General features: G+C 52.3%; 1 protein-coding gene and 1 long non-coding RNA gene across 8 annotated transcripts in view; one reads left to right on the plus strand and one right to left on the minus strand.

Annotated features, from left to right (window-relative positions):
• The window catches only part of DHX34 (DExH-box helicase 34), a 40161-nt gene extending 26983 nt beyond the window's left edge, over positions 1-13178 (minus strand). For 2 of the 7 annotated variants that reach the window (XR_009255811.1, XM_058707288.1), the window contains exons 1-5: positions 13075-13178; positions 7124-8052; positions 3700-4011; positions 1996-2250; positions 817-919 (exon numbers count right to left, since the gene is read on the minus strand). Coding sequence is in view for 6 of the 7 variants with exons in the window: in XM_058707288.1 (XP_058563271.1) it covers positions 817-919; positions 1996-2250; positions 3700-4011; positions 7124-7825 (1372 nt within the window). In the remaining variant the exon portion in view is untranslated. Of the gene's footprint in view, positions 1-816; positions 920-1995; positions 2251-3699; positions 4012-7123; positions 8053-10897; positions 11721-12567; positions 13042-13074 lie in introns of those variants that run through there. The other 5 variants (XM_058707287.1, XM_058707283.1, XM_058707284.1 and 2 more) reach the window with 4 other exon arrangements.
• A 3455-nt stretch (positions 13179-16633) lies between these two features.
• LOC131498773 (uncharacterized) lies at positions 16634-17354 on the plus strand. Its single transcript, XR_009255587.1, has 2 exons — positions 16634-16895; positions 17140-17354. It is a non-coding gene; the product is annotated as an uncharacterized LOC131498773 (long non-coding RNA).
• Positions 17355-17364: the final 10 nt, after the last annotated feature.

Genomic DNA, 17364 nt, shown 5'->3' on the forward strand with positions numbered 1-17364 from the left:
TGTTTAATGAACAACGTTTTTAGGGGCGCCTGGGTGGCTCAGCCAGTTGAGCGTCCAACTCTTGATTTCGGCTCAGGTCATGTTCTCACGGTTCGTGGGTTCGAGCCCAGCGCTGGGCTCTGTGCTGACGGCACAGAGCCTGCTTGGGATTCTCTCTCTCTCCCTCTCTCTCTGCCCCTCCCCCGCTCGCACTCGAGCAGTCTTTCCCAAGAATAAATAAACGTTGAAAAATGTTTTTAAATGTTTAAATTCTAATCCTTACAACCCGAAGGAGGCTCTGCTATTATTGCATATTTTACAAACAAGCAAACTGACTAACTTAGTGTCAGTGACACGACCTTGGTCACACAGCCAGGCTGGCTTCAGTGTCTCCTCACTGCTATGCTACTCTGACTTCCCAGAGAACAGTCCAGTTGGGAAGACAGAAAATAAATAGATCAACAGGCATAAAATATAATGCCCTTGTAAAGAAAATCAAGGCCTCGTAGGGGAAGCAACAGCGGCAGGAGGAGAGGGAGATCACAGAAGTGGACAAGGTGAGCCTCTCTGATGGGGAGACATTCACGCAGGCCCTGCAATGAGGAGGAAGTGAGCCTTGCAGATATGTGGAGAAAGATGGCTCTCAGCAGAGACGACAGTAAGTGCAAAGGCCCTGAGGCAGGGACAAGTTTGGAACGTCTGAGAAGATTACGATGTTGCCACTGCCCCACAGCCCACTCCCTGCTTTGGTCTGGAGGTCCCTCACCACCTCTGCACGTCTCCAAACCCCACACTTCTCTCTAGGGCCCAGGGACGGTGGCAGGGAGCAGCCCTTACCAGAATCTACTACGAAGCGGATCCCATCAATGGTGACTGAGGTCTCAGCGATGTTGGTGGAGAGGATGCATTTCCGAACCCCAGGGGGGGCCACATCGAACACCTGCGGGAAAGGCAAGGAGGTGACATCCCAGACCAGCTCAGCCCTTCCTGACCCGTGTGTCCGGGGGCCTCTTGACACCTCCTGGTTGGGCCCACGGGCACTTCACACCCACCTACAACATCCAAAGTAGCCTCGGAAGCAGGGAAGGCCTCCCTCCTCCCTGAGTCCCCACCGCCCACGCGGGTCAGAAACCGAGGCTGTCCTGGCTCCCCTTCTCCTATCCCCCCTCCAGCCACACCTGCACATCTCCAATATTTCTGAAATCCAATCCCCTCTCCCCAAACCCGCAGCACTGCCCTGGCCCAGGCCCTTCTTTCCCACCCAGGTCCTGCTCCGGCCTCCTCCCCGGTCTCTGATCATATAGAGCAGAGGGATCTGCTAAAGCAAACTGGCGTTGCTCCCCACCTTGCTCAGAACCCTCCCATGGCTCCCGGGTGCACTCAGGGCAAAGCCCAGGCACCACGCTGGGTCTTCCGGGCCCTGGGGTCTAGGCCTGCCCGCATCTCAGTCCCAACCAGCCTGCCTTCCCCATCACAGCCTGGACCCCGGCCACCCTGCAGGTGGTCTCGCAGCAGCCCTGCCTTTCCCTCACCCACCACAGGCCCTTTGCACAAGCCCTTCTCTTGGGCCCAAGGGACAGTCAAGCACAGTAGTCAAGAGAGGTCAGCAACTAGGTAGGCCTGGGGGCCAGATCCAGCCTCCTGCCTGTTTTTGTAAGTCAAGTGTTAACACAGCACAGCCTCGCCTGTCAGTCTACGGCTGCTTTCCCACTCTAGGGGTGCAACTGAGTGTCTGTGCCAGAGATGAAACTCTATGCCCTGGTCCACCCCCGCCCCCACCCCAGACTGTCTTCCTCCCTCTTCTACCCAAAATCCTCCCGGTCTTCCAAAGCTCAGCTCCGGTGCCTCCCGCGGAAGCTCACCCTGGCACATACTCCCCGCCCGCCCCCACGAAAGACGCGAGCAGCGCCCTCTGCGGCCCGCAGCCCTGCAATGGTGGAATCACATCCCCGACACCCTCCTCCTCCCCGCCCCCCTCCAGAGTCAGACCCCACCCGGCCCGGCCACACGGGGTACCTTGTCCTGGTCGGCCACAGAGAGGGCGCTGTGCAGCGGCAGAACCACCCAGCGCTGGGTGCGGCTGGCATAGGCCTGGGCCGCCTCGAGCACCGCGCTGATCTCCGCCATGCCGCTCAGGAAGACCAGGAGGTCGCCCCGCTCCTCCGGCGGGTACTTATTGTCAATGGCCTCCAGCACCCTCAGGAAAGGCCGAGGGTCCAGCTTCTCTGACTTGGACGCCGGCGGCTCGGCCTCCTGTGGCTGGTACACGACCTGCAGGGAGACGGCCCCGGGCAGGGGGGCACCCGGTCACCCGCACGGTAAGGGCCGACCGTGGGCCGCCGGGGAAGGCGTGGATCGGTCAGGGGGCAGGCCGCACCCTCAAACGGGTCAGTTTGAGGATGCCATAAAAGGACAAAGTACCAAGGTAACCGGAAAGCTTCTGGGTGCTGGTCATGACATCCACGTTACCTGATTTGGGAAAATCAACTGAGCTTTACGCATGGTGTATACGTACTGTGTCTGGAGAGCAACTTCGACAGCATCAGAATTTCAAAGGGTGGAGCCAGGATCAAAACCCTAGATGGGGCGCCTGGGTGGCTCAGTCGGTGAAGCGTCCAACTTCAGCTCAGGTCATGATCTCATGGTCTGCGGGCTCGAGCCCCGGGTTGGGCTCTGTGCTGACAGCTCAGAGCCTGGAGCCTGCTTCCGATTCTGTGCGTCTCCCTCTCTCTGCCCCCTCCCCCTTGTGCTCTCTCTCTCTCTCTCTCTCTCTCTCAAAAAATAAATAAACACTAAAAGATTTTAAAAAACTAGAAAAATCACTTCCTGGAGAGCATCCTCACTCTATTTTTATGGCTGCTGGGAAGACAGACAGATGGGCATTTAGAACCCGAAACCACAGTGTCCTTGTGCTAAGAACTCTAGAGCTCTCGCTGATTCTTGGCCAGCGGTGCAAGGGGAAGGAGTGACTACCAAAGCACAAAACAGACAGCGCGCGCAGACCATTTTGAAGGGCCGACGGGAAGCCGGATGCCAGAAGGGAGGCGTTCCATGAGTGCCACCCACACGGGTCCCCTTCTGGGCAAGACAGAAAGGCGGGAAGGGAAAAGGGATCTGGAAGAGCTAACAGAGGCTGTCTGCGTCCGTGAGCACGCTCCCCGTCTCTGAGCCTCGGTTCTACCCTCACGGGCAGAAGCCCCTGGCGCAGGACTCCCGGGGCTGTAATTAGGGGCCCCTGGGGCCGTGGGGACGACCCACACTCAACCCACGTCAGCCGTGACCATCTTCCCTATGACTGCCCATGACACCCGTCCGCGAGCCCCAGCCAACAGGCCGAGCCAAGGGGTCAAAGTTCAGGGCGGAAGTTGCTACCGGGAGATGGAGAAAATCCGGCCGTGAGATGGCAGGGCAGGAGGAGAGAGGAGCCCCGGTCCCCACATGACCGCGTGGAACAGAGCTGCCCGCCGGCCCGGACCAGCAGGACTGTCACAGGAGAGGAATGAACACCGATCTTTACACGTCCGGGTCTCCTGCAGCAAAGCCCTGAGCACCTACACAGCACATTGGAAGTGCTCAGAAAGTAGGAGCTTTAAGGGAGAGGGCGAGCCAGACCGTCCTTATCTGAGAGATGGGAGTCTGCGCAGGCCAGGGGAGAAGGGACGTGTCCGGCTTGGCCAGAGACCAGGTGGGAGGCCCGGGGGGTGTGGGGGCAGCACTGACCGTGATGGGGAACAGCCTCCCGGGCACCTGCACCACGGGGGCCCCGCCGAAGTAGCTGGAGAAGAGCGAGATGTTGATGGTGGCCGACATGAGGATGACCTTGAGGTCAGGCCGCTCGGGCAGCAGGCGCCGGAGAACGCCCAGCAGGAAGTCGTTGTGCAGGTGGCGTTCGTGGACTTCGTCCACGATCAGGACCTGGTACTGGGGCAGGCGGGGCTCCCGCTGGATCTGCCTCAGGAGCAGCCCCACCGTCAGGAACACGATCTTGGTGGCTGCCGTCCGTGTGCTCTCAAAGCGGATCTGGTAGCCGACCTGGGGGCGGGAGCGGTGATCAGGAGAGGAGCCCAGACCTGGGGACCAGCCCCTCGCCGGCTTACACCCGCCCCCAATCCGACCCTGGAGCCCAACACACTGGGGTTTGGATCCCACCTCTGCCACTTAGCGCCACCGACCTTGAGAGCGCAGTTCCGTCCCTCAGAGACATTTTGTCCCCGAGATGCTGCGAGAACAGTATGTGCTGTGCACATATTTGGCACACAGCCGGGTGTACAACTCACTGGTGGATTGTAATGGTGACAGTTCACCTTTCAAGGAGTCCTTACTCTGCCTGGAACTACTTGAAACGCCGGACATGTTTCACACAGCCACCACAAGCAGCAAGACCCACTCTTCTCACCTCACCGATGGGGAAACTGAGGTCACACATCCAAGGCAAAACACAGTTAAAAAGCGGTACTGAGGGGAAATGACCTTTGTGTGTATGTGTGTGTTTTAATATTTTTTTTTTTTTGAGAGACAGTGCGAGCAGGGGAGGGGCAGGGCGGGGAGACACAGAATACAAAATGGGCTCCAGGCTCAGAGCTGTCAGCACAGAGCCCGACTCCGGGCTCGAACCCACGAACCGTGAGATCATGACCTGAGCCAAAGTCGGACACTTAACCACTGAGCCACCCAGGGGCCCCGTAAGAGGAAATGATCTTAACCCCTACCTCACATCACACACCTGCATGTGCGTGCGCATACACACACACAATCAATTTCTGATAAGTTACGATTTTAAATGTAAACATCTTTAAGTAAAAACATAGGATGTCTTTCTGGCCTTAAAGTAGTAATATTCCTAAAACAGAACCCAAAGAGTGCCAACCACAAAAAGAAAAGGACAGGGGTGCCTGGCTGGCTCAGTTGATAGAGAATGTGATTCTTGATCTTGGGGCTGTGAGTTCAAGCCCCAGGCTGGGTGTGTGGGGCCTACTTAAAAAATAAAAATAAGGGGCGCCTGGGTGGCTCAGTCGGTTAAGCGTCCGACTTCGGCTCAGGTCACGATCTCGAGGTATGTGAGTTCGAGCCCCGCGTCGGGCTCTGTGCTGACCACTCAGAGCCTGGAGCCTGTTTTGGATTCTGTGTCCCCCTCTCTCTTTGACCCTCCCCCGTTCATGCTCTGTCTCTCTTTGTCTCAAAAATAAATAAATGTTAAAAAAAAATTTTTTTTTAAATAAAAAAAAATAAAATAAAATAAAAATAAAAATAAAAATGACAGAGACGCCTAGGTGGCTCAGTCAGTTGAGCATTTGATTTGGTTTCAGATCAGGTCATGATCTTGCAGCCTATGGGTTCAAACCCCACATTAGGCTCTGTGCTGGTGGCACAGAGCCTGCTGGGGATGCTCTCTCTCTGCCCCTCCCCCGCTCACACACACTCTCTCTCTCAAAATGAATAAACATTTTTTAAAAAACCACTTCTAAAAAAATATGACAAGGCACCTGGGTGGCTAAGTCGGTTAAGCATCTGACTTCCGTTCAGGTCATGACCTCGCGGTTCATGAGTTCGGGCCCCGCACTGGGCTCTACACTGACTGCACAGAGCCTGCTTTGGGTTCTGTGTCTCCCTCTCTCTGCCCCTCCCTGCTTGTATTCTGTCTCTCAAAAAAATAAACATCAAAAAAAAAATTACAGACTGGATAATATTTATTTATTTATTTTTTTTTTGTTTCAACATTTTTTTTTATTTATTTTTGGGACAGAGAGAGACAGAGCATGAACGGGGGAGGGGCAGAGAGAGAGGGAGACACAGAATCGGAAGCAGGCTCCAGGCTCCGAGCCATCAGCCCAGAGCCCGACGCGGGGCTCGAACTCACGGACCGCGAGATCGTGACCTGGCTCAAGTCGGACGCTTAACCGACTGCGCCACCCAGGCGCCCCCAGACTGGATAATATTTAAATGAAAAGACACTGTCATCAAAAGACAACATTCAGAAAATGAAAGACAACTCACAGGCAGGGTAGGCAACGAGATTTGCAATACATAAATCCTACAAAGGACTTGCATCCAGAATCTATAAAACCTGATAAACCGAGAACAAAAAGACAACACAAAAGACAAATAGGGAAAAAGACTTGAACAGACACTTCAGAAAAGAGGATCTCCAAATGGCCAATAAATATGTGAAAAGGCGTTCAATCCTTAGTTGTCGGGGAAACGCAAATTAAAATCAACAACACGGGCTCTGTGCTGACAGTGCAGAGCCTGCTTGGGCTTCCCTCTCTCCCCCTAGCTCTCTGCCCCGCCCCTGCTTGCTCTCGCTGTCTCTCTCGAAGTGAATAAATAAACTAAAGAAATAATTAATTAAAAAAAAATAAAATCAACAATACAAATTAAAATGTGGTATCACTATCCGCCCACTCCAGAAAAGCTAACAGGAGAAACATTAACCATAACGAGTGTTGGTGACAGTGTGGAACATGGCCCTGGTCAGAGTGTGGACTGGATTTTTTTTTTTTTAATCTGGGTGCTGGTTACATAAATGAATTCAGTCTGTGAAAATTCACTGAGCTACATACTTAGAATACGTACATTCTTCTGTTCAGAGTATTATAATTGCAATGACAATTTTTAAGTGGTACGGCCTGGACTGGAACCCTAGAAATCATTAGTAAAGAAGTGTCTTCAGGGCGCCTGGGTGGCTCAGTCGGTTAAGCGTCCGACGCTTGATCTCGGCTCAGGTCATGATCTCACGGTTCGTAGGTTCGAGCCCGAAGTTGGGCTCTGTGCTGACAGCTCAGAGCCTGGAACCTGCTTCGGATTCCGTGTCTCCCTCTCTCTGCCCTTCCCCCACTCCTGCTCTGTCTCTGTCTCTCTCAAAAATGAACAAACGTTTAAAAAAAAAAGGAGTATCCTCATTCTTTTTTTTAGGATATTTCCAATTTTTTACTGTTAAAGGGTGACACTGGGGAATGCTGGTGACTTTCTCATTTGAACCACGCTCGGGTCCATCCGTAGATCAATTTCTAGAAGAATCACCGCTAAGTCAGAGGGTATCATTGCTAAGTGCTCTGGGAACTTTTATCACTACTGCCCTATGGGCAACACCCTGCACCTCAGGGTCACACTGGAAAGGCCGGAGAGCTGCTTAAGTCCCACTCACCCGTGAGCCATACTGACTGAGGCTCTCGAAGCTGACGCGCTTGGCCAGGGAGACGCAGGCGATACGCCGGGGCTGGGTGCACGCCACGTGACTGAAGCCGGCGGCCAGCAGGTACTGGGGCACCTGGGTGGACTTGCCACAGCCCGTGTCACCCGCCACCACCACCACCTGGTGTTCCTTCAGTGTCTGCAGGATGCGGGTCCCGTACTGGGCGATGGGGAGGGCCGCCCGTTCCCTCTGCAGTCTGGCCAGTCGTCCAAACGCCTGCTTCTGGCCAAAGTCCAGGTAGTGCAGAAGGGCTCGGCGGAACTCGGACACCCTCTCCGGGGGCTGTCCGTCCAGCCCCCGAGAGCCCCGGGCGTCGGGGCCCCGGACCGAGAGGTTGATGCGGTAACGGGGGTCGTAAGCGCGAGGCAGGTCGGCCAGCGCAGGGATGCTGTGCTTGGGACGCCCAGGGTCCTTGTCCCCCTTCCTGGTGCTCTTGAGGTTCTGGAATCTCTGTAAGCGTTCAAAGAAGGTCCAGAACTTCTTGCGCTCCTCAGAACCCTGGGGTATATAATCCTCATCACAGAAAAAGGCATCCTCGAAGAGGCGACGGGTCTCCGGACAATTCCAGTCCCATTTCTCAGGGGCGTCCTCCTCACTGGGATCCCAGTGTCGGCCTCGGTCATCCCCGCCCTCCTTCGTTCTGGGAGGAGGCATGTGGCGGGCAGTCGCGACGCGGTCTCGAAGCTGCAGTGAGAGCCCAGTGCCCGCGAGGAGGAACCACCTTCTCTTCAAAAAGCCAATTTTGCTCCTCACTGTGGCACAGGACGATGACAGGCAATGGGCCCCGGGTCAAACTGGTGACACACAGGGCACCTCACGACTCCTGCGGTGATCTGTGCGACAGACACAAGTCCATCCTGGGTCTTCCAGGCACTGCGCACCTGGAGGAGAGAACAGAAGACTCATTCGTCTTTCGAAGTAATTCCTGAAAGGCTGCAGTTTTGTAAGCACGGGACGAGGAGGATGGATGGTAAGGAGTAAGGTCACCCTGAGCCCTCACATGTGGTCACGGTCACATACGGCAGGCATTTCACCAGACAATCCAGTGACTGGGCTGTGGGAGCCCAAAGGAGCTGCCTGACCATGTCTGGGAGTCAGGGAAGGGTCCCCAGAGACGTCTGACCTGAAATCTGAAGGACTGTAGGCCATGGGACCGTCACGAGAGGCAGTAACACAAGAAAGCTGGGGTATAATGGAAACAGTATGACAAGACTTCTTTTCTTAATATTTATTTTGTGGGGGGCGAGAAGGAGAGAGTGTGAGCCTGAGGGGGGAGGGGCAGAGAAAGAGGGGGACAGAGAGGATCTGAAGGAGGCTCTGTGCTGACAGCAGCCAGCCTGATATGGGGCTCGAACTCACCAACCATGAGATCATAACCTGAGCTGAAGTCGGAAGCTCAACTGACTGAGCCACCCAGGCGCCCCTAGGCAAGAGCTCTGAGAACCCCTACTGATTGCGCAAGCAACAAAGGTCTGGCCAATCATGGGCCCCTACTCATCCTTTGCCCGTTGATTGGTGCGAGGTGTGGACATGTCGTCCGGGGAGAGCCAATCACGGCCTTTCTCTGGAATTTACACTAGGGTGCCAGGAGAGAAAAGCCCTCATGTTATCTATCTGCTTTCCCAGAAATCCATCCTAGAGAAAAGCCTGCACGTGGGCAAAGCACGCACCAGGATGGCCACTGAGCAACTGCCAAAACAGAGGTGGAAGAGGGAGAGGGGAGAAGGTTGGCAGCATCATTTAGTGCTGGAGACCTAGTTCCCAGCTACACAAGAAAATATCTTCACTCCAAGTTGGTTTTCTGACTCTCAGCTGCTTAAGTCCTAATAATACACAGCATATCCTCGTATGTACAATATTCTGAAGTCCATCCCTCAGATTCTTATCGTTTATGACCTTCAATGGATTCAGAGGCTCTGAAGCCTCCTAGGTACAGGCTTTGGAGTCAGGCAGACCCGGGTTTGAATCTCTGCTGCATCATTAGATGTGTGAGCACTGGTAAGTTAACTTGTGAGGCTGTTTTCTTCGTCTATAAAATGAGGATAATGCCGTCTTCCCAACATCGTAGCACTGATTGCCCAGCCAGGCACAGAGGAGCAAAAGGGTAACTAGAATTCAAGTCCAGTCTTTCTCCCCGTGATGACTAACAAGGGTAAAACGGCAACAACCAGGGGCCTATAACCTGGAAAACTACACTCGAGGCCACATCCCACCTTCGTTAGGAATTAGCAATGCCTTCACCTACTCTTCAGTCGCTTGGGGCCATCATGGAATAGATTCCACCTCTGCAGTCTCGTGGGGCACTTAGGCCATCCATGGGAGTTATTAGAGCCAGAAAGGGGTTTCCACTGAGGAAGCACTTGTGAGCTGGCAGAGTGGTTTCCCCCGGGAACAGGAGCCTGTGCACCCTGTTTTCTGGTAAACACCTGGGCTGGGTGGTGCTAGAGTGGGAATGCAAGTTGTAGGGGAGGTAGTCAGAGGAAAAGGCCTTGGAAGGCTGCTGACACTGAGCCCGTGATCCTCAGAAAAGGACAGGGAATGAAATGGAGCGCATTCCCCCGAGGCTGCAAACCGCCTGTGTGCACATGGGCCCAACAGAGCGCAAACCATGGCTCTCAAGCAGTCTCTTCTCAAGAAATCCACTGCCCCAGTCTCTTCTCAGCCGATGGAGCAGGTGACTCTTGATTTCGGGGTTGTGAGTTCAAGCCCCACACTGGGTGGAGAGATTGCTTAAAAATAGTATCTTAAGGGGCGCCTGGGTGGCTCAGTCGGTTAAGCGTCCGACTTCGCCTCAGGTCACGATCTCACGGTCTGTGGGTTCGAGCCCCGCGTCGGGCTCTGGGCTGACAGCTCAGAGCCTGGAGCCTGCTTCAGATTCTGTGTCTCCCTCTCTCTGACCCTCCCCCATTCATGCTCTGTCTCTGTCTCAAAAATAAATAAACGTTAAAAAAATTTAAAAAAAAAATAGTATCTTAAAAAAACAAAGGAATCTTAGGCTAGCTTGTAGATTTCTCGGATCTTCCTCTGGCTGCTCTTAACTGTGTCTCTGACCATCTCTGGGCCTCTTGACAATGGTTTTCAGGGGCCTTCTCTGCTTCCCTCGTTCTCCCCTCTCTGGTTGTCCATCCTCATGTCTCAGCCTGTCTCTTCCAGCTCACCATGCTCAGCCCTCTTCCTCCGTTTCTTTTTTTTTTTAAATAATTTTTTAGGGGCGCCTGGGTGGCTCAGTCGGTTAAGCGTCCGACTTCAGCTTAGGTCATGATCTCGCGGTTCATGAGTTCAAGCCCCACGTCGGGCTCTGTGCTGACGGCTCAGAGCCTGGAGCCTGTTTCGGATTCTGTGTCTCCCTCTCTCTCTCTGACCCTCCCCCGTTCATGCTCTGTCTCTGTCTCAAAAATAAATAAACGTAAAAAAAATAATTAAAAAAATTTTTTAAAGTTTTATTTTTGAGAGAGACAGAGTGCGAGTGGGGGAGGGGCAGAGAGAGGGAGACACAGAATCCAAAGCAGATTCCAGGCTCCAAGCTGTCAGCACAGAGCCCGATGTGGGGCTTGAACTCGCGAACTGTGAGATCATGACGTGAGCCGAAGCCGGACGCTTAACCGACTGAGCCACCCAGGCACCCTCTTCCTCTGTTTCAAAGTCTGGTCCCATCTCTCGTTTCTCTGATTTTCTGGTCTGACATTCTCCCCAACCGTCTTTCTCCATTTGAGCCTCTCCATTTACCTCCATCTGCCTTTCTCGTTTGCTCCTTGTCGTCAGCTCTGATGCTCCGTTTTTGTCTCTCTCCACTTCCCATCACTGTCTCTCCCTCCATCACGACTCTCTCTTCATCTCCATTTCTCCACCTAATATTTTGCCTCCCAGTTGTCTGGCACTTTGACAAGTTAGCACTCGCTCCCGTATCAGGTTCCATTCGAAATCACCTGCGTATACGTACAGGTGCAACGACAAGCATCCGCGCACCTACACTTCCCTCACAACGTTAAGAAGGTGCTATCGCCACTCCCTGTTGTACTGAACCAAAGATGGTTAAGTACGTGGTGCGACGAGGAATTCAAATCTAGGGAGTCAGGCTCCCATTTACTCCTCTTCGTCTCCTCCGTGTGATTCTCCATCATCTGGCTTTATGTCTCCCATTTTCAAACATGACGCGGCCGTTCCAGTTCTGTTCGCACTCTAGTCTTCCAGTGGAACCAGTTCTCCATCGCGTCCCATTTCTCCACCCCCCCCGATGGCTCCCTTTGAGGGTCTGCCCTCATTAGGGCGGCCGTCTCACTCACTTCCCACCTCCGGCTCTTTCCGTCAGCTGGCTCTTCCCCTCTCTCAGTCCCTCTGCCAGCTCTTGCCAGTTTCTATTTCCACTGCCTCCATCTCTGTATCAGTCTCTCCCCATGACGCAGTCTTGTGAATTAATGAAGAGACATCTCACTACGATGGAGCTGGGAGGCCCCAAGAAGGGGGGAGCTCTCCGGTGGTACCACGTGAGGTCAATCACTTGGAAGAATTGTCAAGTATAGGCTCCATCACTTGGAAGAATTGTCAAGTATAGGCTCCATCACTTGGAAGAATTGTCAAGTATAGGCTCCATCACTTGGAAGAATTGTCAAGTATAGGCTCCATCACTTGGAAGAATTGTCAAGTATAGGCTCCATCACTTGGAAGAATTGTCAAGTATAGGCTCCATCACTTGGAAGAATTGTCAAGTATAGGCTCCATCACTTGGAAGAATTGTCAAGTATAGGCTCCATCACTTGGAAGAATTGTCAAGTATAGGCTCCATCACTTGGAAGAATTGTCAAGTATAGGCTCCATCACTTGGAAGAATTGTCAAGTATAGGCTCCATCACTTGGAAGAATTGTCAAGTATAGGCTCCATCACTTGGAAGAATTGTCAAGTATAGGCTCCATCACTTGGAAGAATTGTCAAGTATGGGCTCCGAGAAAATTGTTGATAGCAAAGAATCATCAAATACCGGCCGCCACGGGGGAGGAGGTTCAGGGTCAGTGGCATCTCCTTCAAGAAATCCACCGCCGCACTGGCACCCGGGTGGCTCAGAGGGTTGAGCGACCGACTCTTGATTTCCACTCAGGTCATGATCGCAGGGTCAAGGGATAGAGCCCCATGAGTCTCTCTCTCTCTCCCTCTGTCCCCTCCCCGCTTCCGCTCTCGCTCTCTCGAATTTTTTTTAATGCTTTAAAACTTTTTTAAAAAGAAATCCACCACCACAGCAACTCAACGAGAAATCATCATCGCCCTGAATTCTTGCTTTCTCCAAAGCAAAGGACTTTCATTCAAAACCACCCCTCCCCACTTCGCCCCGCTTCTCCATGGTTTTTGCTATAGCCGGCCTGTCCCAAATTGCAACTGTCCATTATCCCCAAGTAAAACCCACCTTGGCTGCTAAGATAACTTTTATTTTGAAGGCCAACAAGTGTCTTGCTCCTCCGTGGGAACTGCCCGCCTCCCGAGCCTCTGTTCGCCAATTTCCACGCCCATCTTCCTACTCTTCCCCCACCCCCACCCCCAAGTTCACGGTGCCACATTTTCTCTGCAGTCTCCGCGAGGCGCTCTGGGGGACCCCATCAGCTCCTCGCGCCCCCCCCCCCCGCCGCCATTTCTCCAGTTTCCGGCTTCCGTCCTCTCTCAATCTCCCCGTCTCTCGGTCCCTCAGCTTCTCCAAGCTTCTTTTCGCGACTCCCATTTCTTCCAGTCTCGCGCCTCTCCGGGGCCCAGGCACTGCCGGGGCGCGCAGGCTCCATCTCCGTCCGCTTCTCCCGGCCTCTCCGGCTCCTCCAACACACTTCCTCATCTTGGGATTTCCCTCCCGACCCCTCGGCTCGCTCCCCAGCTCCCCAACCCGCTCCGACCCGCGCCACCGCCGCCGCCCCACCCCCCTCACCTCACAACCGCCGCAGCCGCTCCAACTTCCGGTCCCCAGCGCCCCACACGCGCCCAAAGCCGGCTCTGCGCCTGCGCACGCCACGCCTCGCGGCCCGGCCCCACCCCGCCGCGGGCCGAGGAGCCAGCGCGCCACTGGGGGCGTCCGAAAACCCACTCTGCGCCTGCGCACAGCACGCGCGGGCTCCGCCTCTCTGCAAGCGGAGCCGGGAGTGACGCTGCGCCCTCTAGGGACGGGGGGCAGCACTGCGGCGGAAACTCGGAAGCGCCTTTTCTCCGGCGCACGCTACCCTCCCCCTGACTGTCACTTGCGCCCGGGCCGCCCCGACGCCCGGGGAGAATGCTAGCAGGAGCCCAGACGCTATGAAACCGCTCCCGTGATTTAGTCACTACGATTCATAGTTATTAATGCAAGATTCTATTAACGTAAAATTCACCCTAGCAATTCACTAATAAATAATGCAGCTCCACTCCCCAGCCTCTTGAAGGCAGGGGCCGTTCCAGCCGTGGAGGTCCCATGTCCTCCAGCGTCCACCGCAAGGATCACAGAGCCGGTAAATGTTTGTTGAATGAATGAGAAAATAGAGTCCTCTCTAGTCCTAGGTGCCCCAGTCATTGCGGGTCTGAGCCTCAGTTTCCCTATTTATAACATGAGGATAATAATACCTCCTTTTCAAGACCGTTGGGGAAAGTAAGCGAAAGTGTACACATAAGGTAATACATTGGGTTTTTTTCCTACTGTACATAGTAGGCATTCAATAAATGTTAGAGCTTTCATTTTTATTGTATTCTCCTGCCATTCCCCTTTTTCCTTAAGATGATATTGCCATTGAGAAGCTACGGCCTTCAGTTCTAGACCCAGTTCTAGGCACTGAGCATACAGCAGCGAACGAGACAGATAAAGTCCCTCCTCCCCCGGAACTCTGGTTTTAGTAGGGGAAACAGACACATCAGTAAAAAGAATTGCCAAGAGGTACTGTCATGCTCTTTGGAGAAAAACAAAGCAGAAAAGGAGCAAGGAGTGCTCTCATTTTAAGTAGCATGATCACAGAGGACAGCTCCAAGGAAGTAGCATTTGAGCAGAGTCGAAATACGTGAGGCAGCAAGCCACGGAGCCCCCTGGAGGTAAAGGAAATAGAAACCGCAGAGACTTCCATGGCAACGAAAAGGGTGGTTCCAAGGTCAGCAAGCAGGCCTGTGTGGAGGGGGAAATAGCAGGGAATGAGGTGAGGAAAGAAGGCAGATAGATCAGATGCACTACGGTGAGGATTTTGGCTTCTCATCTGAGTGAGATGGGAGCCATGGGAGGAGTTTGAGCAGAGGAGGGACCTGAGGCATGATCTGACTTAGATTTTAATTGAATCCTCTGGCTCAGTGTGTGAGAAACAGACTACAGGGTACCCAGATGAGGAAAGAGGACCGGGCAGGCCACTGATACAATCAAGGGAGAGATTGTGGACCAGGATGATGGCAGAGAAGATGGCAAGAAGTAATCGCATTCTGTGGATATCTTAAAGTAGAACAAGGCGTCAAGGATGACTCCAACGTTTTTGGCTTGAGTGCCTGCAAATATGGAGTTGCCATCAACTGAGATCAGGAAAATAGGAGCAGAGGGCTCAGAGAGAAAACCCCAGAGTTTCACTGTAAGTGAATTAGTCAGTTATGGGTTGGACACCAAGGTGGTAAGTCAAGAGGGAAGTTGGATGTCATTACAAATACAAACCTTCCGAAAACAATGTGAACACAGAGAGGCCCATTCATCTGTCATTATCAAAAGAAGGGGAAGAAACTGACTAAGCACTTCTTGAAATTTGCAAAAGAGAACAATTTATTTTTAAAGAAAAATGGGAGGAAGTAAAAATACAAAGTCAAGATGTAAGTCACAAACTACCAACATTAGGAATGAGTAGAAAACTTGAAACGAGTTCTGTTAGGATCCGGCTCATCAGAAACAAGGAAATCAACACGTTCCAAGAACAAACAAGATTAAGAACAGAAAAGGGGAAGTTACAACAAACAAAAAGCAAGATTACTTTTAACGACCCGGTTTCACAGAAATACCTTTGAAGGCTTACATGAAGTTTATTCTTCTTTCAAAAAAAAGTAAGGCTGATGCAGTAATAAATGACAATAAATTTCAAAAGCCACAAAAGTCTTTTGATAAACATACCAAAGAAAAGCTCTCCTAAATGGCACCTGGTCCCAGTGGACTGACAGCAGGGTTTCCCCTGACTTTTCATGACGCTCTATAAATTGTCTCAGGACATAATTCATTCTACGAGGGAATATTGGTCTTAATAACTCGTGCATGTCAATTCTGAATGAAACGCCAGGAATAAAATATGTATTGTTGAGGACCTACTATGTATCCCTGTAGCAGACAGAGAAAAAAGATAGCAAGAAAGAGAACCTCATCGCATTGAGGAGCTCACGGTCTAGTTGGAAAACAGGGTGTAGACAAAGATTGTTTTGATGTTTCTAAGACCTGGGATGGGGGGAGGAGAGACAAGAATAAAAATAGCGCACTGGTTGCCCGTGGGGAATTGACAATTTACCTGAGAACTTGTGTTCTAGAAACTCAAGACAGAGAAGAGAACACTACGCCCTCCTTTGGAGGGGAATGGATCAGAGAGGGTTCCCCAGAGAGAGTGTCATTGGAAGGAAAATTTCTGAGCATGGGCACTGGAGTCAAGGGAACGTGGGGTCAAATCTCAGCTCTGTAATTTCCTTGCCGTGTGACGTTGGGCAAACGACCTCCGCTCCCTGAGCCTCATCTTATAAAATGAAGCATCTCTCGTTCCTTCCCTGTGTTGTTGATGGAATTACCCTAAAGGAGAAACTATGTGTAAGATGCTGCCCTGTAAAGACTCTATATCCAGGTGCCACTACTATGTGACTTAAAAGATGTGAGCAGGGGGGCGCCTGGGTGGCTCAGTCGGTTGGGCGTCCGACTTCGGCTCAGGTCAGGATCTCGCGGTCCGTTAGTTCGAGCCCCGCTTCGGGCTCTGGGCTGATGGCTCAGAGCCTGGAACCTGCTTCCGATTCTGTGTCTCCCTCTCTCTCTGCCCCTCCCCCGTTCATGCTCTGTCTCTCTCTGTCTCAAAAATAAATAAAACGTTAAAAAAAATAAATAAATAAAAATAAAAAAATAAAAGATGTGAGTAGGTGAGATTCTCCAGGGGCCCTTCCCAATAGAACTTTCTGCAGTGGTGGAAAGGTTCTATATCTGCACGACCCGATATGGTAGCCACCAGTGACACGTGGCTATCTATCGAAGCTAGTGCAACTGATAAACTAAATGTTGCATTTGAATTCATTTGAATTTGAGTAAGATTGGGCAGCACAGATCCAAAGGGCATTCTGGGCAACGGCACCAGCTTGGGGAAATGGCCCAGAAGCATGAACTAATCCAGCTCAGAGGATCTGTGTGAGTTTCCTGTGGCTGCCAATTAAGAAGTAACCACAAATGTAGTGACTTAAAACAATACAAATTTATTCTGTAAGTTTTGGGGGTCGGAAGTCTCAAAGCAAGGTGTCGGTAAGCCCCTTCTGGGGCCGCATTCTGTCTCCAGTCGCTGACATCTGCTTCTGTTGTTACAGCTGCTACTGACTCTGACTGATAAGGACCCTTGTGATTCCCTTGGGCCCATGCAGATCATCTAAGATACTCTCCCCACCCCCAAGATCCTTAATCACATCTGCAAAGTTCCCTTTGCCATGGTAGGTCACATAGTCACAGGCTCAGGGGATTAGGATGTGGACCTCATTAGGGGCCATTATTCTGCCTGCTACAAGAATATACTAGAATATAGGGGCGCCTGGGTGGCGCAGTCGGTTAAGCGTCCGACTTCAGCCAGGTCACGATCTTGCGGTCCGTGAGTTCGAGCCCCGCGTCAGGCTCTGGGCTGACGGCTCGGAGCCTGGAGCCTGCTTCCGATTCTGTGTCTCCCTCTCTCTCTGCCCCTCCCCCGTTCATGCTCTGTCTCTCTCTGTCCCAAAAATAAATAAAAAACGTTGAAAAAAAATTAAAAAAAAAAAGAATATACTAGAATATAAACGTGTCCAGTAGTGGAGAGAAGCCTCAAATACCAAGCTAAGGAGCTAGGACGTAGGCTTTCCTTCAAAACACACTCGTAATCTGTCACCTTCTCACTACCTCTGCTCTTACCCTGACTCGAGTCACCATCACTTTTTGTTCAGACTATTGCAGTAGTCTCTTCGCTGTTGCAATGGCTCCTCGTGTCCCTTCCCCCCACCCCCATAGACTCGTCTCCACCAGCAACTAGAAGGA

Source organism: Neofelis nebulosa, chromosome 17 (genome assembly GCF_028018385.1).
Source record: "Neofelis nebulosa isolate mNeoNeb1 chromosome 17, mNeoNeb1.pri, whole genome shotgun sequence".
Taxonomy (NCBI): domain Eukaryota; kingdom Metazoa; phylum Chordata; class Mammalia; order Carnivora; family Felidae; genus Neofelis; species Neofelis nebulosa.